Source organism: Ascidiella aspersa, chromosome 1 (genome assembly GCF_963924565.1).
Source record: "Ascidiella aspersa chromosome 1, kaAscAspe10.2, whole genome shotgun sequence".
NCBI lineage: Eukaryota > Metazoa > Chordata > Ascidiacea > Phlebobranchia > Ascidiidae > Ascidiella > Ascidiella aspersa.
This window is the reverse complement of record NC_139447.1, coordinates 8,829,402-8,855,507: the sequence shown is the minus strand read 5'-3', so window position 1 is coordinate 8,855,507 and position 26,106 is coordinate 8,829,402. Positions and strand designations below refer to the sequence as shown.

The 26,106-nt window shown below is 37.0% G+C and overlaps 2 protein-coding genes across 2 annotated transcripts in view; both read left to right on the top strand.

Annotated features, from left to right (window-relative positions):
• LOC146167089 (sodium/potassium-transporting ATPase subunit alpha-3-like) overlaps window positions 1-6,792 on the top strand; it is a 34,029-nt gene extending 27,237 nt beyond the window's left edge. The window contains exons 13-22 of the mRNA XM_083390878.1: window positions 216-391; window positions 998-1,134; window positions 1,770-1,920; window positions 2,492-2,660; window positions 3,124-3,278; window positions 3,752-3,875; window positions 4,209-4,354; window positions 4,741-4,871; window positions 5,288-5,481; window positions 5,985-6,792. Coding sequence (XP_083247004.1) covers window positions 216-391; window positions 998-1,134; window positions 1,770-1,920; window positions 2,492-2,660; window positions 3,124-3,278; window positions 3,752-3,875; window positions 4,209-4,354; window positions 4,741-4,871; window positions 5,288-5,481; window positions 5,985-6,013 — 1,412 coding nt within the window. The 3' untranslated portion in view covers window positions 6,014-6,792. The remainder of the gene's footprint in view (window positions 1-215; window positions 392-997; window positions 1,135-1,769; window positions 1,921-2,491; window positions 2,661-3,123; window positions 3,279-3,751; window positions 3,876-4,208; window positions 4,355-4,740; window positions 4,872-5,287; window positions 5,482-5,984) is intronic.
• A 2,515-nt stretch (window positions 6,793-9,307) lies between these two features.
• On the top strand, window positions 9,308-25,512 carry LOC146167088 (sodium/potassium-transporting ATPase subunit alpha-3-like). The gene is made up of 20 exons (XM_083390877.1): window positions 9,308-9,510; window positions 10,069-10,128; window positions 10,882-11,085; window positions 12,710-12,823; window positions 13,896-14,030; window positions 14,400-14,517; window positions 14,943-15,208; window positions 15,738-15,936; window positions 16,325-16,447; window positions 17,163-17,284; window positions 17,928-18,120; window positions 18,602-18,777; window positions 19,181-19,317; window positions 19,703-19,853; window positions 20,911-21,079; window positions 21,794-21,948; window positions 22,577-22,700; window positions 23,117-23,259; window positions 24,110-24,240; window positions 25,148-25,512. The coding sequence occupies exons 1-20, from the start codon at window positions 9,349-9,351 to the stop codon at window positions 25,368-25,370; spliced, it is 3,105 nt and encodes a 1,034-aa protein (XP_083247003.1). The 5' UTR covers window positions 9,308-9,348; the 3' UTR covers window positions 25,371-25,512.
• Window positions 25,513-26,106: the final 594 nt, after the last annotated feature.

Below are 26,106 nucleotides of genomic sequence, written 5' to 3'. Positions count from 1 at the left end.
AAAAGTGACGTGCAGGTAACGCTGGCACTATTACTAACTCTTAGCAAGTTATGTATCGGCACGTATACTAGGACCCGACAAAGTACCCATAACGCTAACCATTACCTAGGAAAAGTCTCGAGCCAATGCTTTCCATACTATTAAGGGGTGCCGAAATTTTTCGCTCTACTTGCTTTGTTTCTTTTCCTTTACGATGTTTAATTTTTATTTTCCAGGTTTCGCCCATGAGTACCTTCCCACCGAGCAGTTCCCACCCGGTTTCAAGTTCGACACCGACGATGTAAACTTCCCACTCGAGAACCTCACCTTCGTGGGTCTCATGGCCATGATTGATCCTCCCAGGGCCGCCGTTCCAGACGCTGTAGGAAAATGCAGAAGCGCCGGAATCAAGGTAATAAACGTGATATGGCAGCTTAAGAGCCCATTGTGTGATACTTCGTGTGCAAAAGGTTTTTCTGTAGCGGTTTGGATAAAATTGCCGCTCAAACACTTCGCTATAATTACAAGAAACGCCACTTCAATTCTAAGCCACTTGTGTCCGCTGTAAGCTCCAGGCTCGTTACTGTAGCCTACTAGCCCCAGTAAGTCACGGGCCCCTGTTAAGTCACTAGCCGCAAGCCACATAAGCCTAAACTGAAACATCTCAACAATGTCAAACAGGATATGTGAAAAAGGCGTTAAAAACGGCATAAAAATATGCTGGTTGCTGTAAAAAATCGTACAATTTTATAAATTTCCAAAACAGTTTTACAATGTATCCTATTATAAAACGTCTTACCTTTTCTAATACTTATTTACCCGGGTTGCTTAACATTGCGTATCGAGTTGGTTAACAACATTGTTTATAAAAAACACATATTTCTAACTTATTGGAACATTAATATAAATAACGTGACCAGCAAGGAGTTGTAAGAATAACAGCCACTGAAATGTGACATTGGACCAACACGCTGTAGCATCGCCAGTCACATTTTCTCACTTGTTGCTCCTCTTTCAGGTCATTATGGTTACGGGAGATCACCCGATCACAGCGAAGGCGATCGCCAAAGGAGTCGGAATCATCTCGGAAGGAAACGAGACGGTTGAAGATATTGCCGCCAGACTCAACATTGCCGTCAATGACGTGGACCCAAAGTAAGTTTATTAACTGGATGTTTAATGAGCTAGAAGCCGAGTAAACATGTCGCTAAGTTATGAGCCGAGCACTCGATCGATGTTCACGCCATGAATTTTAAAATAACAGGACAAATGTTTAATAATTGCTTCCAAGACAGTTTTGCAAGTCGAGTGAGTAACAAGTTTGCCAAATTACTCGCCAACTCATCATTAACAAAGTCTTATTTTATTAAAAAATGACATTTGGCAGATGCTGAAGTTTTAAAAACTATGAACTAAATTTTTTTTAATATGTTTTACGATCTATGACTTGACATTTTTTACACAATTACTCGGACGAGTATATGAGACCGGTGATTATGGAGTCCGAGTCTTGAGTACTCTGGTCGAAATCGTCGTATTCCCCAAATAATTTACATCAGTCAAAAAAGCAAAAAATAAAAAAATAAAAATAGACTCGATATTTAAAATACGTATCTTACTATAAAAACATAAATATATAAGTAGTAAATGTATCAAAAAAAATGAAAATATTAAAACTCTTCAGTTTTTGAAATTTTGTAAAAAATATTTAAACATTAAAAATAATAATAAATATATAAATGTCTACTAGACCCGTCGCCGTTCCATTTACCTTTCTTTCCTCCCCACAGACAAGCGAAGGCGGCTGTTGTGCACGGCTCCTCCCTACGAACAATCAGCGAAGAACAACTGGACGACATCGTCAAGAACCACACCGAGATTGTGTTCGCACGAACATCACCGCAACAGAAACTAATCATCGTCGAGAGCTGTCAGCGACAGGTGAAAAAAATGCTTTGTTTGTTTGCTTTTTTGTTGTAATTTTACGTGGCTGCTCATTGTGGTTTAATTTTGTTATTCTGCCTTTTTTTCGGGAGTAAGCTTAATAAATATTTGAATAAAAACCGGTTACCTTTATACGTTTTTGAACATTATGTAAAGGCTGTCGCTTTTTGATCGTTTTTTAGAACCCCTCGAATTTAAAATTTTTCAAATTCAAGCCTGTTTTTGACTAACTGTTAAATCTCCAGACAGTGGTTGTTTACATTAAAAGATAAGATAAACATGATTCGGTTTTATAAATTCCTTGAATTCTACCCTTTGATTACCGTGTCAGTTTTCGTTTAACAATAGGCGACAAAATTAAAAAAATAACCCTAAAAAATAAATTCAAGACTATTTTACCAGATTTAGGCCACATAAACATCGTAATAACGTTTGTTAAACGCAATTTTTTGTCTGAATTCTTTTCTCCGCTTACACTTTGACGCTTTGTTTTAAGATCAGTCGCTACAAAATTAAAATGAGAAGCCTAAATTTTATTCCACCATTACCTAACGTTGTTACGTTACAGGGAGCTATTGTGGCTGTGACCGGTGACGGAGTGAACGACTCTCCCGCCCTCAAGCGGGCAGATATCGGCGTTGCCATGGGAATAGCCGGAAGTGACGTATCGAAGCAGGCTGCTGACATGATCTTGTTGGACGACAATTTCGCGTCCATTGTTACCGGCGTGGAAGAAGGTAAGAACCCTTTCTACTTGTGTCAATCGAAGAAAAGGTTGTTGGTGCTTTTGGAGTGAAATATTTCACTTTTACTGAAGTTATTGAAAGTGGATTGTTTTTGTTAGTTCTAATTTTCCGGCTAGCTTTTAAGATGAAGGCAACCAATTTCTCAGGGATAACTTATTTTAGACGAGAATACAGCAAAAGTCAAACACAACACTGTTTAGCTTTTGTGTTTTCTGTATAACTTTCCAGTTAATATGTTAGTTCAAAAGTGTTCCCGATTTTCTTTTTATTTACTATTAAAACCCCTAATACGGAGAATAGTTGCAAAACTCAAATTAAAAAGACAAGCAACCTCACTATATAAATTGACTCCATAAATCGACTTTTTCGAATGTGCAACTTTCTAATTCCAGGCCGTTTGATTTTTTTTTCTCTGATTTTTTATCCCATTCTAATACCCTATATCATATTTTAGGCCGTTTGATCTTCGACAACTTGAAGAAGTCGATCGCTTACACTCTGACCTCGAACATCCCCGAGATAACTCCCTTCCTCCTCTTCATCATGGCAAACGTGCCTCTTCCGCTCGGAACAGTCACCATCCTCTGCATTGATCTTGGAACCGATTTGGTGAGTTTGCTCTCTCCCAATACTTGCATTATTTTATCAGCTTTGTTATGTCGTATTGCAAAGCTTATTTAAATAAACAAGACGAGTTGTTAAAAAACCTGTAAAAAGAACTTATTTATGTGGCAATTGACTTTTGTCACAAACGTCCAAGTTAATTTGGTTATCCTTATTGTTTCAACCGCTAAAGGAAAATCTGTAAATTAGGTCGCACTTTAAAATGCAAAGTGTCGTGGTAAATATGACGAATCAACTGTACTTTATCAGATATATGTAATAAAGTTTTTTTATTGCTTTAATCTAATGAGACCATAATGTCAATTTGCCAAATACGCTTTTTCAAAATTTTTACCACTTTCCGAAGAGTTTCTGAACTAAGACTACAAATATGGCTTTTCTGACATACTACTTAAAATGTGATGCGCTCATTTTTCGTGTCCCGTGCGCTTTTCTGATTGGCCAATTCAAATTTGCAGCTTCCCGCCATTTCCCTGGCCTACGAACAAGCCGAGAGTGACATCATGAAGCGACAGCCCCGTGACCCGGTTCGTGATCGGCTCGTGAACGAACGTCTCATCTCCCTTGCCTACGGACAAATCGGTGAGAACAGCAGTTTTTTACCTTTTGCCCTGTTGTTTTTTAAGTGATGGAGTTATGATATTAGTGTTAACGTTTAAAAAATATTTTAACACCGATTTCATTTATGTTCGACCATGAACGATTTATGAACAGCTCACAAACAAATAGGCTGTTTCAAGTTAAATACTATAGACACAAAAGAATATTTGTGAAAATTGTGATAATGCGTTTCTATAATGGTGTGGTAATAAAAAGTATGTTTGTACCTTAACATTACGATTTTAGCGTTGCTCTTCTCACCATATCCTAAACATGCTTGGACGTATTTTCACTCTCATGATTTTTGTGATGCAGGTATGATCCAGGCCTTGGCTGGTTTCGTGAACTACTTCGTGATCATGATGATGAACGGATTCAAGCCTGACCTTCTCCTGGGACTTCGTGTGCCGTGGGATGACCGCTCACAACAGAGCTTGGAGGACTCATACGGACAGGAATGGGTAGGTCCTACGCTTTGTTAAAACGTTCATGTGATGACATTTATGTGAAAAATACATTCGATCGCGATTTGATTCATGTAATTGTTACCGGGGAGTTGGTAGGCTACGGGGCGTAATACCGTAGATCATGAAATCGTGATACCAAATACATCACGGGTTTTATAAACATTTGTTTTACATCTTAAAAAGCAATTTTTTTCATAGTTAAAAACATTCGTATAATTTTTATGAAAATTAACCCGATCACGATATGTTTCATGAGATTTCCAGTCGTTCGAAAAAAAATTTGTTGGCCAACAAGCGTAATACCGTAGCTCACGAAATCGTGATAATAAAAACATCACGCGTTATGTTAAACTCACGATATGTTCTATTTGATTTTTCAGTCGTACGGACAGCGTAAGATCGTGGAGTTCACTTGCCACACAGCCTTCTTCACTTCGATCGTGATCGTGCAATGGGCTGATCTGCTGATCAGTAAGACCAGGAGACTCTCTATCTTCCAACAGGGAATGCGGTAAGCAAATTAAGAAATCAGAAGGAACCTTTTGTAAGGTTTTGAATTTGGCTAGATTTTTTATTTTTTTAACTTAACCTCTTCTTAAATTTGGCATGTTTAATCCATTTTTTCACCTTTACATGTTTTACAAAAATGGCTAAATATTACCCCGAATTTTTTTTACTAAAGCAGTTTTTTTTAATGATTTTAAAATTTACTTTAATAGTCTGATATTTAAGGGACATCAGTTTAAAAGCGATCAGAAATATAAGGATCCGATGTTTAAAATATTTTATAAAGGCAAAAAAAAAAAATTAAGCAATCATGACCCAATTTGATCTCCTAAACCCGCTGACTCAACTTTCGAAAACTGTTTTCAATTATTTCATCGATTTTTGTTTCATTTTAATCATACTTTCACTCCAACTTTCCAGCAACAAGGTTCTGATAGCCGGCCTGTTCGAGGAGACAGCCCTCGCCACCTTCCTGTCCTACTGCCCGGGAATGGACGTTGCTCTGCGCATGTTCCCCCTTGAGTGGGAGTGGTGGTTGGTGCCCATGCCATTCTCACTTATCATCTGGCTTTACGACGAGCTGCGCAAGTATCTCATCCGTCGCTACCCGGGAGGTGCGTACCATGTTCCACTTTACCTAACTGCCCGTTGCTATGGGGGCAGTATTATGTATTGTTTACCCTGCCACATGTTTGTATTCTGCGCTACTTTCAGGGTATTTTAGTTTTGGTTCGGTGCCGGTACCAAGTGACAGTATCGGTACTCGTCCGATACTTGATTAATTACCAAATTATTTTGTGCCTTGTTTTGCGATCCAAAGGAGTTTTTTTTTACTTTATTATGCGAAAGCAAATTTCTACCTAATAACTTGAAACGAAAGGCCCATTTTTTGGTTTGATAAATTTTATTTCACATAGTAACGGCGCCATTGTAATTTGTAACTCATGTTGAGGAATTCGAGACTTTTTTTTTCCTGGCACTGACTGGTCTTAACAAACCTTCGGAGAAAAAACGTTTCATCGATAAAAAACGCTATTTTGTGTGGATGCCACAAAGGGTTTTCTATTTAAAGTTCTGTCCTTAAATATCGCGATTTAAACCTATTTTACCTTTTCAGGTTGGGCCGAGAGCGAAACTTACTACTAACATCATCACGAAAGGGGACGATGCTGACTCATGGTACGTCACACACACACACTCGTCAGCGCGCGATCGATTACTCAGCAAAAAGCAAAAATATTTTAACCGACGTGCGACCGGCTCCCCTCTCCTTGACGAAACAAAAAATGCCGGGGAAAAAAGAAAAATTCTCGTCGGCCGCATAATTTTAACCGCTTTTTAAAATCACTGAAGAAGAACCGACTTCCCTCTCCCCTCTCGCTTTGTCCCCCTATTTATATAAGCGATTAATTCATGACGTGGCCGGCATAACGTCTTAGTATAGTTGTGCTTGTGTGTGTGTTCAACAAAAAAAAACAGTGTGTGCTTGTTGTCTTTTTTTTCCTTTGGTCGTCATTTTTTTCTCGATCGCCGGTGTTCGACGTCATCAGTCGTGTCGTCGGCAACGCGAGGTGCTGAAGTGTGTGTGTGCGCGCGCGCCACCTACCGTATTTTCTATCTTTTCTGTGATGCTCTCTCCATGATAAAAAAATGTAGACAAAATGTTTTTTCGAACTCAAAATAGCCGCTGTTTTTTCAAGCGGCCGCCATAATCCATTTTAACTCTGTCTCACCTTAGTACAGTTGCCAATTACAATTCTTGAACTCTGTTTTTCGCTTTTGTGTGTATTACGAGCGCTTTTTAAGCATAATTTCGACTTGTACGGTTAATTTCAACCCGTGTGTACACCCGCCGGCGTCGTACACTTGCATTTGGATATTTATTGTTGGGGTTACCATTCTGATGTTTACAATAAAACAATAGTTTGAAAGTTTGAAAGCGCAAGACGCGTTTGTTGTGTTGTTTTTTTAGGTTAGTGGCAGACAAAAGCAGTTTTAAACAAGTGAGAGCGCTATTTTTTTTTAAACCAGAGGATATTTAAAAGGCTGCTAAAGGTGCTGATCTTAACACTGGAACATATTTTCCTTGTTTTAATCAAGATTGCCTTCTATAACTTACACACAAAATACTATTATTATTTTCAAATACAAAATTTTCATAAATGGGCTATATACGACTTCTAGCCTTATAGTAGGATCGATATTACATAATGAAATTGGAACATCGTTCTGCCAATAAAATTAATTGACCTGACACAGAAAGAAAATTGGCCGTTTAGTTGGCAGCAATTTCGTATATAAATGGGATTGTTAATCTAGGTTGGTAAGACGTTGATGATCTAGTATTGAAAAGCTTGCATACTGATCCAGTTTTAATTGGCCAGGTAATTGATAAATAATTACGTCGATCGAATGATATTTTAGGCAGTTGAATTTTCGCAAGATAAGAATTCATAAAAGAAAATCATAGCAGTGATTTAAAGGTGTTGTCCTCTTCAGGAAAGCAATTGTTGATCGGCTAATGTTAACAACTGGCACACACATTTCAAATTGTACATTCAGTGATCAAATTTTGAAAAATCATTGGTCTAATCTGAGATATTGTTCGGATTATTCAAACAACCGCTAAAATATATGTAAGCCTACGCTTATTACCTAAAATATTTTATACTAGCAATATAACCTCTTACTCTTGGAGCACCTTAGTTATGTTTTTTTATGAAAAAAACATTTACAGAATAAAGTTGAATATCCTTAATAACCTAAAATGCCTATACCGACAGAATTTGTAAAGTTAAGTGACATATATGTCGATACATAACTTGACATTCACAAATCTGAGATACTATATATTAGGCGATAAATTTGGGAGTTTACTGGAAATCAAAAGGCTACAAAATCACAATACCTCATCTATCAAGAGATTACGTTACCCCGTTGGAGGCGCCAGCGGTCGAGTCATATCACGACAACGTATTCGGGGAAAATTAGGGTGTTGCTGTATCACGAGGTATTTGGAGCAGGTTCTTGTCCGGTATAATATTGCTGTGATCGAAAGGCTATTAAACCAAACGACTGGAAATTTACTTGATTGGTGTTTGGGACAAGAAAAGGTAAAATTGTGAGATTAATCGCATTAGAACGGAAATAGCAGAAGTCGGGTGTCGATGCAAGGATAAAAAATGTTTCCTGTTTCAAGAGCAAAACGTTTATTAATTGGGCATTTAACATTGTTTTAGGCCAAACAGAAACTGATCAACTCGCTGTCCAGCCAGTTTTATTCTAAAAACCTCTACCGAGGATGTTTAAGTGCAGCAGTAAGTTTTAAAGTATAACTTTAAACTCTGTATATGTTGTGATACCTACAAAACTTTAACTCATTTCAATGAAAATTTTCTACTTTTTTTTAGTTTATGTATCGGCGATTTTATATTTCGTATTTACAGCTAGCTTGTCAGGGGCTCAGATGATCCTTATGCATTGTCGGGCTCTCTAGTGTCGTATTAAGCATCACAAAAAAATTATAACAAGGAGCAGTAAAACGTAACCTAATTGTCCAAATGGGTGTTTTTAAAATTATGCCGCAACTTCAAACAGCACAATTATTTTCAAGGGTACAGTATTTTACCGGCTACTGTAGTGCTGTATGCTTGTTTGTTTACTGTACAGCTCGAGCTAGCCGCATCGACCGGCCTACAGCAGGGAAATGACGCTTTAACGGAAGTGACGCTATTCTGCTGATTGGCAAGCCACTTTTATCGTTATGGGTTGCTCTTAGCAATGTGCGGTTGCGCAATTGGATGATTTCAAAATCCACTTTTTACGCCTAATCGCAGTAAAATACAATTATTTGGTCAAATTGTGAAGTGGTGTGAACGCAAGTTAAAAGTTGTAGAGGATTCGTATTTGAGATAAGTTTATTTTTGCAATTCTGTGCCTCGCGGTGAAATGAGTCATTTAAAAAAAACATTGTGTTTTGTACATAAACGCCTTTGTTTTATTTGGCGCAGTCCTCTTTTTTACAGCTTAATTAGACTACCCTCGCAGCGTTTGTTCAGAACCTTAGAAAAATATGTATAAGTGCTGCTGTTTAATTAGAAAATATTGTTGTTTAAAATTGAACCAATAACGATTAGTTATTCTACTTGGGTAAGGTAAACAGTCATCAAAGCAAATATGTACAAGCAGTGAGTTAATGTATACATATTAGTATATATGAAAGGTGTATACTTTTATCGTACGAAATATCAGTAGAATACTGAACCATTAGGTTTAAGACTTTTAAACCATTCTAAAAGTTACGAAAAATTACCATGGGGTTGATATGGAAGTTGGCACATCATGGCATAGCTTTACCACTAATTAGGTACTCATTAAAATTTGATAACATCGATTACAAACTCCCCACTACGAAGTTGTGTGCTTCTCTTACAGTTTAGTTTAGTTCAGTTTATAGGGCGTGCTTTAGGGGCCACGTCGAAATGGCCACCAACTATCAAACGACCAGTCTGGAGAACGCTCCAATAGTCGAGGTAAACGCTGACAATCCCCAAGTCGCTGTCGTCGGAAATGGCGGCGGAAAAAAGAAACCAGAAAAGGGAAAAAAGGCGAATATGGACGACTTGAAAAAAGAGGTGGACATGGTAAGTCTCGGGCAATCATTATAAGTGCAAATTGTTAAGCTTTGTTAAATGTTACGATTTCTATCCGGAATTTTGGTGGCATCATTTGCGCCTGGCATTACTTTTTACTGGACAATTGCAATTTGTTTCAAATTTATTAATCAAGATTTTTTTGATGTCAGTATATTTTGACATTTTTGACAGTTAAGCAAAACTTCCCATCCTCATTCGAAACCACAAGGCTTATGTCAGCACGAATCTGACATGATGCGAAATTTGTTGGTCACGGGACCTGGGATAAAATAATTGTCACGAGGATTAGGACGCGTCATTAGTGGACAGGGCCCTTGATTATTCCCCAGTTTGATAAATTTACTTCGTGAACGGGGTTTGTAGGTACAAAGTTACATTTTTACCTTTTAAAATCACTCCTTGCCACAAGCCCTTTGCTAGTAGATTATTATTTGTTATGTCTGTCACGCCGGACGCCGGTGTATCGGCGTAAGGCCGCCCAGTGCAATAAACAACACCCAGCATAGTCGCACACTCACAATGACGATCTGCTTTTTCTTTACACAGGACGAACACAAGATTTCAGTGGAGGAACTATGTGAACGATATTCCACCAATCCATCACAGGTTAGCAAATTAATTGCAAAAGTGCACCACGATTCGGTCTATTTTTATAGGTTGTTTAAAAGGGTGTTATTTACTCGTGCATAACGTTCCGAATGTCTTGGCTTATTTGTGAGATTGAAAGCTTAACGATACCTAAAAAACTTTTTCATAGTTTGAACGGTTTTCCTGATTGAGTACCGGTTGTCATTAACCCATTACTCAAAAATGTGTTGCATTTTGATAATCGGACACAGATAAAAAGCAATCGTATAACTAGTAGTATTGTAAACTATCCTTTTTAAATGACGTCAGTCTTAAATAACAAATCAAGTCCAAGTCTAAGTCATTATTATTGGAGCAAGTCAACTCCAAGTCAAATCCCCGATATAAAAATATAACGAAAAACCTTTAAAATTGGTAAACTCGACCGATTATGACCAATAACACAACTTTAAAATGACAAAAACGCAACATACAGCAAGCAAATTGTTTTATGTGCAAAAATTAAGATAAACAGCTCATTTCACAACACTTGATTAAAAAAACAAGTCTTTTGACTCAAAAGTCCAAGTGAAGTTATTTGTTCGAAAGGCTGAGTCAAGTCAAGTCATTTAAAGATGGTGACTTAAGTGCAAAATCAAGTCATTGCCAAACTGAATTTGCCAATTCCCTAAACATAATTATTTTCTCACACGAAACTTACAAATAAAACAAATTTAAGTCAAACTTACATGGAAAATCGGCAAACGAATACCATGTCTGACATTTTTTCAGGGTTTGACGTCACAGCAGGCCCAGGCCTACTTGGAACGGGACGGCCCGAACGCCCTGACCCCGCCCAAGACCACCCCCGAGTGGATCAAGTTCGTCAAGTTGTTGTTCGGTGGGTTTTCCACCCTGCTTTGGATCGGTGGTATTTTGTGCTTTATCGCTTTCGCCATTGATGCATCGACCAACGAAAACTTCGTCTATGACAACGTGAGAAAAAAAACTCTTTTTTCGTTGGCGTTTTTTTTTTTTTTTTTTTTTGACTTTCTGATCGATTTCGGATGTTAGGATGGTCGTTCACACTTTTTTCACATGACGGGTTTTTCGATTGCTTAACACAATGAATGGCCTAATTAGGCCAACCTTTTAAATACAACATAGCTTTGTTAATTACTTCAACATTTAACACATTGAAACTGCTAACTGTACAGAAGCTGTTAAAAATTAACTTAAAAGCAGGGATGCGGAGTCGGAGTCGGGACACGAGTTAGACTGCGTAAAACTACGTAAAAGAGTCCAGAGTACGACGTTCGTATGCGCAGTACCAAATTTGAAATTGATAAGGCCGCAAACTGTAAATTGTATAGGTGAAATAGCATATATGGTTGAATATTTTTCCACCATGTGTTGTGTGTTGGTGAGTTCTATGACACCCTATGAGTGAATTGCTGAATGTCACCCTTATTATAGTTATATAAATAGAAAAAATAGGCTGTAGAGCCGGAGCCGGACTCGGGACTCGACGTAATCTCACATTTGGCCGGAGTCGGACTCGGGTATTTTTAACCGATCCCGCAGCCCTGCTTCAAAGTACAATTAGAAGGAGTGTTTCGTTACTTTTAAAATTTGGGTACACTATGCACGGATCTGTAATGTAGCTTGATAATAAGTTGCAAAGCCAAAAAGGTCGAGTAGATCGACAGCAACTTGATTAAGACGTTTCGATACGAGCTTGTATCATCAGTTGATGTGACCGAGAAGCACATTAAGCATCACTTATAAGAGATTGGGACGCGTTAGTCAGTCTGAGTTTCGAAAGTTGGGCCATTATTGAGCACCTTCAGGTGTTAAACAGGTACAGCGGTGTTGATAAGGTGTCAACGTTCAGTTCGGGGCTGCAGTCTTGGATAGATAGCGACTCGAGTAGCCGCAATCTGAAAACGTCTGAAGCCCAACCGTGATGCTGTCGATCTACTCGACCTTTTTGGCTTTGCAATTTATTATCAAGCTACTTTTAAAATTGTTTCGCTGATCCACCAAAATGCCTGTGCTTTTTATCTATTAAGCCTGGTAGAACCCGTTTGTCTCCTTGAAATAAGTAAAATTAGTAAAACATAGTATACTACTTACTTAATTCAATTGGACAAATACTATGATTTGTTTTGTCTATAAAACTAAAACACTGAATAGAACATATAGTCAATAAGTATAAAGATGTTGTGCGGGCTTCATTGGATGACCCCGCTATCGAAACTACCCTGTGAGATCATATATGAATCAAATTAAAAATAAAAATTGTTTAAAATTGCATTGTTGTATTTCCAATGATGTTTTGAATTTCCCACTCGTTTCTTTTTTTCCGTATGCCTATTTATTCACTCTGAAAGTATGTAATCTAATATTTTTTAGCAACTGTTAGTTTATTTATGCAACAACCACCAGAAAAATGCGTTATTAGCTGATTTCAATAAAATATATGAACCCTTAAAAACTAAGCAGTATTTCTGAAGGTAAAAATATGTTTTTTCGCTTTAAATCGGCACCCTATAAAATGTAGTTTGAGTCTTAAACCTTTATATAATAAAGTTATAACAACTTTACAATTCCCTGGCAGTTGTACCTGGGTTGTGTGCTTGTGGCTGTGGTGATCATTACTGCCATCTTCCAATACTATCAGGAATCGAAGAGCTCAAAGATCATGGAGTCCTTCAAAAACCTAGTTCCTCAAGTGAGTTAGAGCCGAAGATTAGGCATAAAATCCTGTATTTAAACAAAACATAAAACAAATCCTATTATCTGCATCACCTTCAACCTTCTAAAAAATAACTGACAGTGAATAAACTATAAAAAAACTACCCGTTTGTTTGGCAAGTTCAACCCTTTGTAGACTTTTGATGCACTTGTCATTGAAGGAAGTTACGTCATTTAGAACTATTTAGAAATAACAATGCACAGATTCTGTATTGTCATGGCTCGATATGTAGAGATATAAACAAGTCAATCACGCTACGCTGACATTGCATGTTGGCATTCATATGACCGAACCTTGTCATGTAGTGTTGACTGACAGCGTTTGCACTGTAATCCTGTTTTGACTTTATATTATTTGCTCTATCTAGCTTTAGTTCGGCGATAAAATTAGTCGTTATACGTGGATTTCTCTTTTATTATGTTTCTCTTTTATTATATAAGCGCCTTGGCGACTCTTTACGCTTAAAAACCTGCAGAAATTAATTTTAGGGTTATTCGAACTGTTTGCTTTGTCAATTATTTGAACGCCTTATCTTTTATTCTGCCAATAGTTGGTATAATCACAATATACAGTCATCAATCATATTAATGAGCCTCTGATCTAAGCAGCGTTCACGAAAACAGGAAGCTGCTGTAAAGATTGGGCAAATCAGGAGTTTAGAATCAGTTCTGGTCCAACTTAACTAATAATACATTCCATTGCCAAATCTTTAAACCTCGAGGTATTATTTCATTTCAGCTTATATATATCCGGTTAAACTAAGATAATCAACGTGCGGTGTCATTTGTTCTTTTCCAAGACAAACAGAGCAACCTTATATAATTTTGATTAAACTCATTAATCAATTGTAATAAAATATTAAACAAAATACAATAACTAGAGGTGATTCTCCATATTTTATACAAGATACTATTGGCCTAACTTGGTACTATGCGAAAAGGCGGCATGACACTCAATTTTTTATAGGTTGATTGCTTTCTTCAAACCTTTCCGTGACTATTGTTTTAGCAGATCAACTTTAAAATCTGGTCCAACTATTATTTTGCAGCAAACGTTAGTAATCCGAAATGGCGAAACGACCCAGATATTGGCGGAGAAAGTGGTGGTTGGCGATCTGGTGGAAATCAAAGGTGGAAACAAGATCCCTGCTGACCTAAGGATTATATCAGCAAATGGCTGCAAGGTATCTGAGTAGGAAATATTAACATTAATGTATAAACGTCCTTTAGCAGACCAACTCTAGGCATTAAAAGGTCGTTAACTATAAAGGTAGATCAATTTCAAATGTCTTTCCTGCTTTTAGTGTAGAGAACAAATTGTTTTAACAACTAAACAGCCAGCAAATAGTACCATATTAAGCTGATTATTATTTGGTTTTAATTGCAAAGTGTATAAAGCAAGGTATTAGAAATAGAAATTCCACGTATAGAGTAACTTTTTTGTCGCGCTTCTGACATGAATTATATAGTTATTTTGTCGGTTGTATTACAGCATTTAAAAAATACAACTCCAGACGTTATTGGAAAAATTGACGAAACTTGTTGATATTTAGGTCGACAACTCATCGCTTACTGGTGAATCGGAACCTCAACTCAGAAATGCTGAATTTACTCACGAGAATCCACTCGAGACAAGAAATGTCGCCTTCTTTTCGACCAATTGCGTCGAAGGTTTGTTTTTGTTATTGAACACAACGTTTATATATGATTTTATGGCAAAACAGTATACTTTTACCCAGTCGAGCAAATAATATGGTTTTGAATCATGCGTTGCATATAAGGAACAAAACCTCCAAATACTACAAGGAAGCAATGTTAAACATTTTTGTTTCAGGCATTGGTGAACGATAAAAAATGTAAAAGAACGCGAATATTCCCGATGTTAACATAACGATGTTTGCCTGAACGAAATGTTTATCATAGAAAATATATTTTTGAAACACTTAAAAAAATATACTCGTTAAGCATAAACTTAAATTAATTTGCCAACTAAGAAGCACAGCTTGTCTACTTGGACTAGAGCTACCTGTACAAAAGGCACGCTAAGCAGAATCCCCAGCAATAACATACTGACACACTTTAATCCGTTGCGGCAGGTTCGGCGCGCGGCATTGTAATACGCTGCGGCGACCGCACTGTAATGGGCCGGATCGCCTCGCTAACGTCGGGTCTCTCTTCTGGCAAAACCCCGATAGCCCAAGAAATCGAGCATTTCATTCACATTATTACCGGGGTGGCCGTCGTCCTGGGAGTTTCCTTCTTTCTGGCCATGGTGGTCCGCTACTACTGGCTGACCGCAGTCATCTTTCTCATTGGCATTATCGTGGCCAACGTACCCGAGGGTCTGCTGGCAACTGTGACCGTAAGTGTGCTAGCATTTTGTGGAGTAAAGTCGAGATATCTGACTGCATTACCTACATAAAATGCGCAACATTTTATTCCAACATAAGTTTTATACTACAGAATAGTTTGCCTAAAATTGCGTGAACCGGGATTGGTTGTAGCATATCTATAATATTTATTTCGTCACTGTAAGTTTTCTGAAAAACTTAACTTAGCTTGATCGGTTGATTTGGTTTAATCTAAATGTGTTGATTTGCAACAACCGGATTTACCAAACTTTGAAAATTATCTGATTTTCATGTTTTGTGGGTATTAGCATCGACCTAAGAATGCACTAATCATATTTAAAAATATTTTTTGAAAATAAATAAAAAAATAAAAAAATAAAAAGACTAAAGAACTACAATACTTACCGTACACGGTTTTTCTTTTTTGGAAAGGCGCTTTATATTTCTTAGAGAACACATTTTTCAAACTGAAACCGCTTAATTACCTTATACAAAACGAAACGCCACGTAGTATGCTAAATTGCCTTAAATGTGTTTCAGGTTTGCCTGACCCTGACTGCCAAGAGAATGGCTCGCAAGAATTGCCTTGTAAAGAACTTGGAAGCTGTCGAGACCCTCGGATCGACGTCGACCATCTGCTCGGACAAGACCGGCACCCTGACCCAGAACAGGATGACCGTGGCGCATATGTGGTTCGACAACACCATCGTTGAGGCAGACACCACCGAAGATCAATCAGGTAAGTTGGCCCGCCGTTTATGTCACTTCCTTTTAACTTTATTTCTTGGATATTGATTGACTTGCTGAAAAGCAGTCGCGTAACATTTATCAGCTGCTTTATAAGCTGGTTGAGAATAATTCTTGACCTTTTATATATAAGTAATGTTAGATTACGTGTGTTATGGACATTTGAAGGACTTTTTAAGTTAATTTAAAATTAGTTCTTAAATAATTTAGCAAGCAACAAATATTTAAAATCTAAATCAAGCTGCTTTAGTTGCTTGTTATTCGAATGTGAAATTATTAATCTTGGGGTAATAATAGCTCGTTGTTTTGCAGCAGCCTGAAAGAGAGAGTAGTTGAAGCTGTATTTACTTTTACCAAATTTGTAAACGTGTTTATTTAAGGCGGTGCTGCTGGTACGGATTGCGAAACATGGAAGTCGCTCTCTCGCGTCGCTCTCCTCTGCAACCGAGCCACGTTTTTACCCGGTCAAGGTCAAGTTCCAGTGCTTAAGCGGGACACGGCTGGTACGAGTGCATATCTGACCTTTTTGTTGAAAATAACTCGTTTTCTGTCTTCGGTCAATAATTTTCTTCGATTCTTTAGCTTCGTTATGTTGCTCGGATAACTTTTTAGGTTTCTCACATAAGAGATCCTATGGAGCAAAAACGGGTAAAGTCGAGAAAAGACGAAAAATACATTAAAAAAAAAAAAAAACTTAAAACGGAGATTTTCTTAAAAAACGTCAACTTTGCTATAGAAACTTAAGTTTTCGGTTAATATAAATCTTACTGCCATCAGTTAAACAACCAACAATTCCTTCCTAAGTTTCATTAACAATCTAATATTCGTAAAAATTTAAATCTCAATCCGTAAAAGTGCGAGGTCTTATAAACTGCTATTTGGGACTTTTCGCAGTAGCATGGCTAGTGTTAGAAAACAAATTTAACAACAAAAACTAAAAGTATTGATTCGCTTCAATATATATTAGTTATATAGTATCATTGGTTAAAGTGGCCAACTAAATGTTTTAAAAGATTTTATTGTCCAGCGTACCGTAGTTTCGTCAGTAAACATTTACTTTCTAAAAGAACTTGATAGGCTAGTTTTGAATGTAGACCTAATAGCAAGTCCAACCGATAGCACAGAAATAAAATTTCCAGAAGCCGTATAAAAGTGATATTATGCCTGGAAGCAACAGTTACCATATAGGTTACTAATAAATTTGTTTTATGGCTACAGGAGATGCATCAGAATCGGCTCTGCTAAAGTATGTCGAAATAACCTTGGGTGATGTGGAGGGAAAGCGATTAAAAGCAGCCAAGGTGGCCGAGATACCCTTCAACTCCACTAACAAATATCAGGTAACATTGTAAAGAGTCATTGGTGACAACATTCTTTACGACCCTGTCAAAAAGAACAAAACACGTAACACTAGCGGAGATATTTAAAACATATGTATAAATAGATATTGAAAGAAACAGTTTAAAAAAGTTACTCGCCGGGGAAAGTGCATCATTTTGTCACATATAGCGTTTTAGTTTAGCCACTTTTCCTCATTCGCAATTAGCACTGTAAATACGCGAAACGCGAGATGAGTTATATTGCGTTTGAATTACCATTGCATTATGTTGCGAACAGACTTAACCAAACTTGACATCCAAGCTTGATTTTTATGATGAATGCTCTAGTCTAGACGTTTTAATTAAATCAAGCAAACACACAGAAGATTGTTTTATCTGACCTGAAACGTCGAACCTATGTTCTACGTTGGTTTTGATATGTAAAAATGCACTCCGTAAATACATCAATTTGAAATCAAGATTTTCTTATTATTTTCCGACTTTTAATAAAACATTATTTTGAAAAAGTCGTTTCGATACGCACTGCCACTTGTATCATCATCAGTTAATTTGACTAAAATATATCCGAACGTCACTCAAAAAAGATGAAGGGCAATTCTTATTATTCTGAGTTTTTTCCACTTTTGCTATTTTTTTCGGCCAGGTGTCTATCCACGAGACGAGCGATCCGGATGACAACCGCTACCTCCTGGTGATGAAGGGAGCTCCGGAGCGGATTTTGACCAGATGCAACAAGATCCTGAACAATGGCAAGGTGGAGGAGATGACGCAGGAGTGGAAGGATGACTTTGAGTCCGCTTACCTTCAGCTGGGAGGATTAGGAGAGAGGGTGTTAGGTGGGCGAAGTATTATACTTTATTTACTATAAGGCGTTTGTTGGTTGAAATGGTTTAATCATGCATTTCCTAAAGTTGCATAAACTCTTTCGTAATTTAATGCACAGTCAAGTAAATATTTATAAAAGTATTAATTACGATTCAACGAAACGATTTTGTAGAATTACACCCGAATCGTTATGCATTACCTCCAGAATTTTGCCTATTATACATTTGTAAGTATAAAAGTAAATAAATAGCTTACCACATCGCACTGTATTCACTAGTAGACTTTAGGGATGCCTTAGTCTCAATAAAATTATACTTTTTTCAGTGAAAAAAACAAAAACAAAGTGCATCAATACGAAAATTCTTGTTGCGTATTTTTGCGTTATTTAAATTCTTGCAGCAATCGACAGCAAACATGTTTCAAGGAACTATTAGAATATACAACTTCTTTAAACAGCTGGGTTGTTTTTTAAGCTTTGATCCTTTTGTGTAGGATTTTGCCACGAGTTCCTTCCAGCCGATCAGTTTCCTCCCGGCTTTAGATTTGATTCCGACGATGTAAACTTCCCGCTGGATAACCTCACCTTCGTTGGACTGATGTCCATGATCGATCCTCCCAGAGCCGCCGTCCCAGACGCTGTTGGAAAATGCAGAAGCGCTGGAATCAAGGTAAGATTATTAGGTGCCTAGTGTTTACCCAATACATAACAAAAAAAGTTGGTTAAAACGATGGTTGAGTATATCTCCAAACATTTGAAAATAAAGGATAACGCCTAAAAGAGAAAAAAATATTAAACAATTAATAGTTCAAAAAGTGCATACTGTAGTTGGTGGAACCTTTAGTTATTAATCTTATTTTACAGACATCTATGTTTTAATCCCTTTAATGGGTTTATCAAATAATTCATAAGACTGTAAAAAAGTATCTTAGCTTGCTTTTGGCCGAATTATTTAATTCAAAATCCTCATACTTTTGATTTAAATTTGGCTTTACCAGACAATAGATAATAAACATTCTTAAGAGTAACTAAACCTTTAATTCAAGATTTATGTTTTTGGATCCTGGCAACAGGTGGTAATGGTTACGGGAGATCACCCGATCACAGCGAAGGCGATCGCCAAAGGAGTCGGAATCATCTCGGAAGGAAACGAGACAGTTGAAGATATTGCCGCCAGACTTAACATTTCGGTTGACGATGTGGATCCAAGGTAAAAAAAGCACTTAAACAATGCAATATTTAAAATAAAATTACCCACGTTGTTTATTAGTTTACTGTGTAAAACTTGCTACGGTCTACTGTGATAAAAAGGCAATGGACCAGGAATGGTTAAATTGTCAATCAATGTAAATCCCATATCACTAAAATTGGTAATAGGACATTTTATTTTGGTATTTTTGTATAACCCGAAACCTTTCGTTTCCTTTATGATTCGAATTGAAATAAATAAAAACAACAATTTAAAACTGCAGACTGTTTGTTGGCAATATTGTCTTACAATTCAGAATCGTTAATTGAAAAGCAAAGTGTTAGAGCGGAAAATCGCGTTTTTACTGGAAAAGTATGCAGATATACACATTTACTTTTCCATGCAGGGACGCAAAGGCTTGTGTGATCCACGGTTCTAAGCTGGCCGAGTTGGACGAAGCTCAGTTGGACGAGATTCTCAAAAATCACACCGAGATTGTGTTCGCCAGGACTTCCCCGCAACAGAAACTAATCATCGTTGAGGGATTCCAGCGGCAGGTAAAAAGGAAACCTTACTCTAATGCAGGGGTTCTTAAACTAGGGTCCATGGACCCCTTAGGGGTCCGTGAACTAACTTTAGGGGGTCCATGAAGGCCAAATTGAAATATTAGTATTTATTTAATTAAAATACTGAAATATTAGTATATATTTAATTTAAAATTAAACAGTTGCACTGAATGCAGCATACTTCTGAAAGTCTATTTTTATTCTGATGTAAATTTATAAAAAATCAGCATAATTTTGAAGTCGATAAAAATCAGCATAATTTTAAAGCCTTGATGGTGACGTCAATGTATGACGTCATATTAGAAATTTTTTTGTGTACCGTTGTCCACGCGAAGCAAAAAAATGTTCGGGGTCCGCAGTAAAAAAGTTTAAGAACCCCTGCTCTAATAATAAAAGTGGATGAGGAAAATCGTTTGCATTTTATGACAATGAGTAATGTAACAGCAGAATACTCTAGCAAAGCTAGCAATTTAGAGCAGACACTATTAACAGATCTTAAAAGATGTTATATATTTCGCCAGCAAAGGCATCGCCATTATCTCTGAATAACCCAAAGCAACATTTTATTTGTTAGTCAGATACATTAAAAAATCAAGACAAAGTAAAATAACGATGCTTTTGCTGGCAATCTATATATATACATATAACATGATATCAAACCTAATACCTGATGCCAATTAGTAGTATCGGTACTCATCCTACACTAGGCTGGTATGAGTGCCGATCCTATACTATATATTTTAATTTTGGGCATTTTAGTTATGATTGGCGATCTTTCCTTCTGCAACTTTATACCAAGATAATTTTATTTTAAATGGCATATAACAAAGGGTGGCGGAGCGGCGCAAGGCCTAAAAATATTATATTTGTACATTGAGGTTTCATCAATTGTGCTTGTTTGACCATAGTGATTACGTCATTTAGTTTGGATCAGACTACCGTATTTTTGTGCAAAACTATTGGCAATTGTATCGAAATAAAGCAGTTTTGTTTTGTTGCTGTGTTTTATTTGTGTGTCGCGTCCTATTTATTTGTTTTTACGTTACAGGGAGCCATTGTAGCTGTGACTGGTGACGGAGTGAACGACTCTCCCGCCCTCAAGCGGGCAGATATCGGCGTTGCCATGGGAATAGCCGGAAGTGACGTATCGAAGCAGGCTGCTGACATGATCTTGTTGGACGACAATTTCGCGTCCATTGTTACCGGCGTGGAAGAAGGTACGATTAAGTTTGATGTAAAAGTAACCCATTCAACATTTTTATCTAAAGGCAAAAAAATTAATACTTTCGCGATTTAAATTTATTATCCATTTATCGTATTTAGCCATTCGGTTTAGCGCAATTAAAAATTACGTAACCATCAATAGATTTTAAAACTAGAAACATTTGAACTGCCTTTGACGACGTTCTTCAAGCAAAAAACACCGGCTTGCCAAGTCATCACCGGTATGGTCGACGAGAATTTAGTTTAAAGTAATGCATAGCCGCCAAATCCCAGTCAAGTCATTGTAAAAAAAACTAAAAAAAACTTAAGTATAAGTCAAGTCATTTTGTAGCAATAACAAGTCAAGTCATAATTAGAGCAAGTTAATTCCAAGTCCTTGTCATAAAAATTAAACATTAAACTATTAAAATTGGTAAACTTGTTCGCATATTAAGAAATACCTCAACACAAATTGAAACATATGCAAATCGAATTGTTTTACGTGCAAAACATATAACAAAACGCATATTGAAAACACTTCATTCAAAAGACTTAAGTCAAGTCATTTGAAAACAGTGACTTAGGTGCACTTAAGTCAAGTCATTAGCCTTTTCAAGTTTTACCTCGATGGGAGGAAAAACAGAAAATATATCGTAAACAAACAATTTTTACTTCTTAAAGTTGCAATAAGTTGCTAGCCCTATACATAAATACCTATATCCTTTTAGGCCGTTTAATTTTCGACAACTTGAAGAAGTCGATCGCTTACACTCTGACCTCCAACATCCCCGAGATCACTCCCTTCCTTCTCTTCATGGCCGCGGGTATTCCCCTCCCGCTTGGCACCATCACAATCCTCTTCATCGATCTCGGAACCGACATGGTCAGTGCGCATGCGCAGGCTTCATTTATTAGACATCCTTTTAATAGTACAAGTTTTTCTAAAACAGTCATTCAATTAGGAACACTAAATACGGATCTGTTCATAATCTTCAGTAGAAAAAGGGTGGCTCAAATAAATGAAGATTCATTCTTTTATTTGCATACGTTTCGACAAGTGCTTATGCCAATATAAAGATTAATCTTTTATCATTTATTTGGGCCACTCTTTTTCTACTGAAAAGTCCTTTAAAGATTTCGATACCAGTTTTGTTCTTTTGAGAAACTTTATTTTTTAATATTAGAACGAAAGTTATTGATATAGTGCCTTCGACCTGTATGACACAATTTCGTTTTTTTAAGGAGTAACGATTTTGTATAAAGAGTTATTGAACGATTTTGTATGGTTTAGCTAAAAAATTCAAACAAAACAAAAATATGAAATTTTTAAACTTTTTTTTTAGTTTCACTTTAAGGTAATTATTTTTACTGTAATTTGATTTGTTTTAAATATTTTTTAAGATACGCTCGTTTCACCAAATATAACCATCCACCGGTTTACGTCTAAATGTTTAAAACCTTTTGCCTTGTGCAATTAAGTTTGTGTCTACGAAAACGTTTTCGAATTACAGCTCCCCGCCATTTCCCTGGCTTACGAAACTGCTGAAAGTGACATTATGAAACGGCGACCACGTGACCCGAAGAAAGACCGACTGGTCAACGAAAGGCTGATATCGCTCGCTTATGGGCAAATTGGTAAGCGGCTGACAAATTGTACTTATATTGACTATTTTTGTAATTAATAATGAAAATAGTTATTTTTGCTGCCTTAAAGTATAACGTTTGGTGAATTAAATTATTTTAGGCTTAGTGACACAAACAATAACGCAAACACATTCTCTACAGGTTCCTATTATTTTAGACAACTTCTAAAAAAACTAAAAACCAATCACGCCAAATTGATCAATCACGCCAAATTTATGTAAAACTCCAGTTAAGAAAGAACAAACTAAAATGGCTTTGACGAGTGTTGCAATGAAAACACAATATTTTTGTAACATGTCTATTTTCTCAATTTTAATATACCTATAATTTTCTTTGTTTTTAGTTGCCTCTTTGCTTAGGTCGCAGTTAGATTCGTTACAATAAAACAACTTGATGCTTTTTCACAGGAATGATCCAGGCCCTAGCCGGCTTCTTCACTTACTTCACAATCATGGTGCAGAATGGATTTCGCCCGGAGGATCTGTTTGGGATTAGGTTGTTGTGGGATAACAGGGAGTACGTCGTGGAAGACTCCTACGGACAGGAATGGGTGGGTGCCTGAAGATATAAAACGGGGTTCTTAAACTGGGGTCCGTTCACCTATTTTATAGGGTCCCTATTTTAGAGGGACCATGAAAGCCTATAGTTTCACTCTTGGTGAATAATTTTAAAAATAAAACAAGTTTGGTTAAGGAAATAATTTCATTCAAAAACGCTTTGGTGACTTTTTCATAAATATATTTAGACTTTACGTAATTTCATATTTGTTGGACCTAAAGCAGCAGGTTTTTTAAGTCTATGACGTCAGTTTAAGGTGTTATCTTTAAATATTTTACGCCGACTCTGGTTCACCAAAACCGAAAAAAATAGGGTTCGCTTTAGAAAACGTTTAAGAACACCATGAATATTGCATTAAGGTCTTTATTGTAAACTGTTTAACATTCGGACGGTCGAGCCTAGTTTTAAACCTGCGGAAACTCATGTAAAAAGTTTACTGAACTTAAAATTTAGGACGAAGATAACGATTTGCATTATATCTTAGTGCACTGCTAGCCTTAAGAATGGCTGACTGGAGATATTATTTAAGAGTATACCGGCAAGATGTTGACCGCCTAAAAAATTGCTTGCATGAGATTACGCCAAGGTAATGCAATTAGCAATCGACTTGTAGCTAACGCAAATTCTTGTTCCTGCATATAGCCTAAAAATTAAGATATGGGTTTCGTCGCTAAACTTTATAGGCCTACATATAACGCTTACTGCCGTGATACATCAAAGCATAACCTGATGGTAATCACGGACTTACTTACCAATAGTATTAAGCTAAAGTGGCTGTGTTTGAACGAACCACTATACTATGTCTGGCGGTTAAAATAAACGCTTAAATTTGTGTTCGACAGACTTACGAACAGCGGAAGATCTTGGAATACACGACCAACACTGGTTTCTTCGTGTCAATTGTGATCGTGCAGTGGGCCGATCTGTTGATCAGCAAGACAAGAAGACTCTCTATATTCCAGCAAGGAATGAAGTAAGTATAGTTGTTTTTTTAAGGATACTTTAAAACGAATTCTATAGACAAGGCTGTGGTGTCGGACTCAGGACTCGAATAAGACTGCGTAAAACTACCCGAGTCAATAACCGACCATAGCATGCGCAGTATCAAATTTCGAACCTGATAAGGCCGCAAACTGTAAATCATAAGGTTGGGATAGCGTGTGGTAGAATAATTTTAAAATCACGTATTGTGGGTGGATGAGTTGTAGTAAACCCTTATAAGTGGATTGCTGTACATCCACCATATTTTCGTTACGTAAAAAAAGTGAATATAGTCAAAGGCGGACAGCTAAATCGTCAAGTTTGGCTTGAGTCGCATTCCGGTTGTTTTTAACCGAATCCGCGGCCCTGCCTCTGGACAGAATCTATAAATACTGCGTTGGTAGCTCGTGCTTTGAGTTATATCGTTGTTTGCGTTGAGAATTTTCCAGTCACTGAAACGTTGTATCTTCACCCTGCTTCGGCATTTGTGACTACAAAGAGAAAAAACGTTTACATGCATTCACACCAGTGTTACGCCACGTAGCAGTCTATTTTTTATAAATAAATTCCTTAACTATACGGCCCTAAGTAACTGAATATTTTAATACCTCAACACGTGTTAACATAAACCAAGGTTATGTAAGCATGTGCTGGTACTTTCAGTCAAGTTATATTCGCAACTAGGTTATATTTCGCAACACGAAATATTTTTTCATTTCGTGATAAGAAATTAGGTGGCTTGTCATACTTTGTGAACATCTAATCAAATTATTTTGGCTTAAGCCAGCATCACTGTTAATTTTGTCAAAATCGTACGAATTAAAAACTTTATGTATTTTTGTTTATTATTTCAAGTCTCAAACAAATTTTCGAATCTCACTTTTCTGTCGTTTTTCCAGGAACAAAGTGCTGATCATCGGCCTTTACTTCGAGACTCTCTTCGCCACCTTCCTGGTCTACTGCCCGGGGATCGACGTGGCCCTGAAGATGTACCCCCTAGAGTGGGACTGGTGGCTCCTGCCTCTTCCTTACTCTCTCATCATCTGGCTCTACGACGAAGGAAGAAGATACCTGATCCGGCGCTCGCCTGGAGGATGGGTTTTCCAGGAGACTTACTACTGATCGGGCGCGTCGCCGCCACCGCGGGACACTATGACGTCAAAGAGACATTTTTTCTTGTGCTGGCGTCTACTGTGACATGGTGTAGATTGTTGTCTTCGGCGCCGTAATGCCTTTTTTAAGAATGTACCTGGCGGTTTTTGTTTTGTCGTAAATCCATTTGTTCTTCTTTACTCTGCTGTGCACTTATGGTGTTGCGTGCAAAGCAAAACGGTTACCTCTCAACGCAAACGGGGTTATCTACGATTTCATAAAATTAAAAATTAAGTGTATGTCGATTTTTCAGTTCTTTTCATGTAAAGCATCAAATCGGAAAACTTTCCCATTTAAATCTGATTTTTTTCCATCTATTGTTTGAATAGTACGCAATGGTTTATCCAATCCGTTTGCTGCCGTTGTCAGTTCAATAAAACATATATGTGAACTTTTGTTGAATTTTGAGGAAATTTATGAATAAGTAATCGCTAACTGACAAAGCGCAAAGTTAATACTGTCAGAATATCAAGTAATACAGCGAATAAACGATAATAATACAATTTTATTTTCGAAAACCCTTAAAAACAACCTCGAAAAAAATTTAAAATAGTAATTTTAAAATGTTGTACCCTCAAAATTGTTTTTGCAATTGATCATTTAGTGATTAAAGTTTGACATTTTTTTTATTTTACCTGTTTATAAAAAAACTATTTTTTTATTGCAAATTTAGGAATTTTCTTCGAAAACCATTTAAAACTAATTC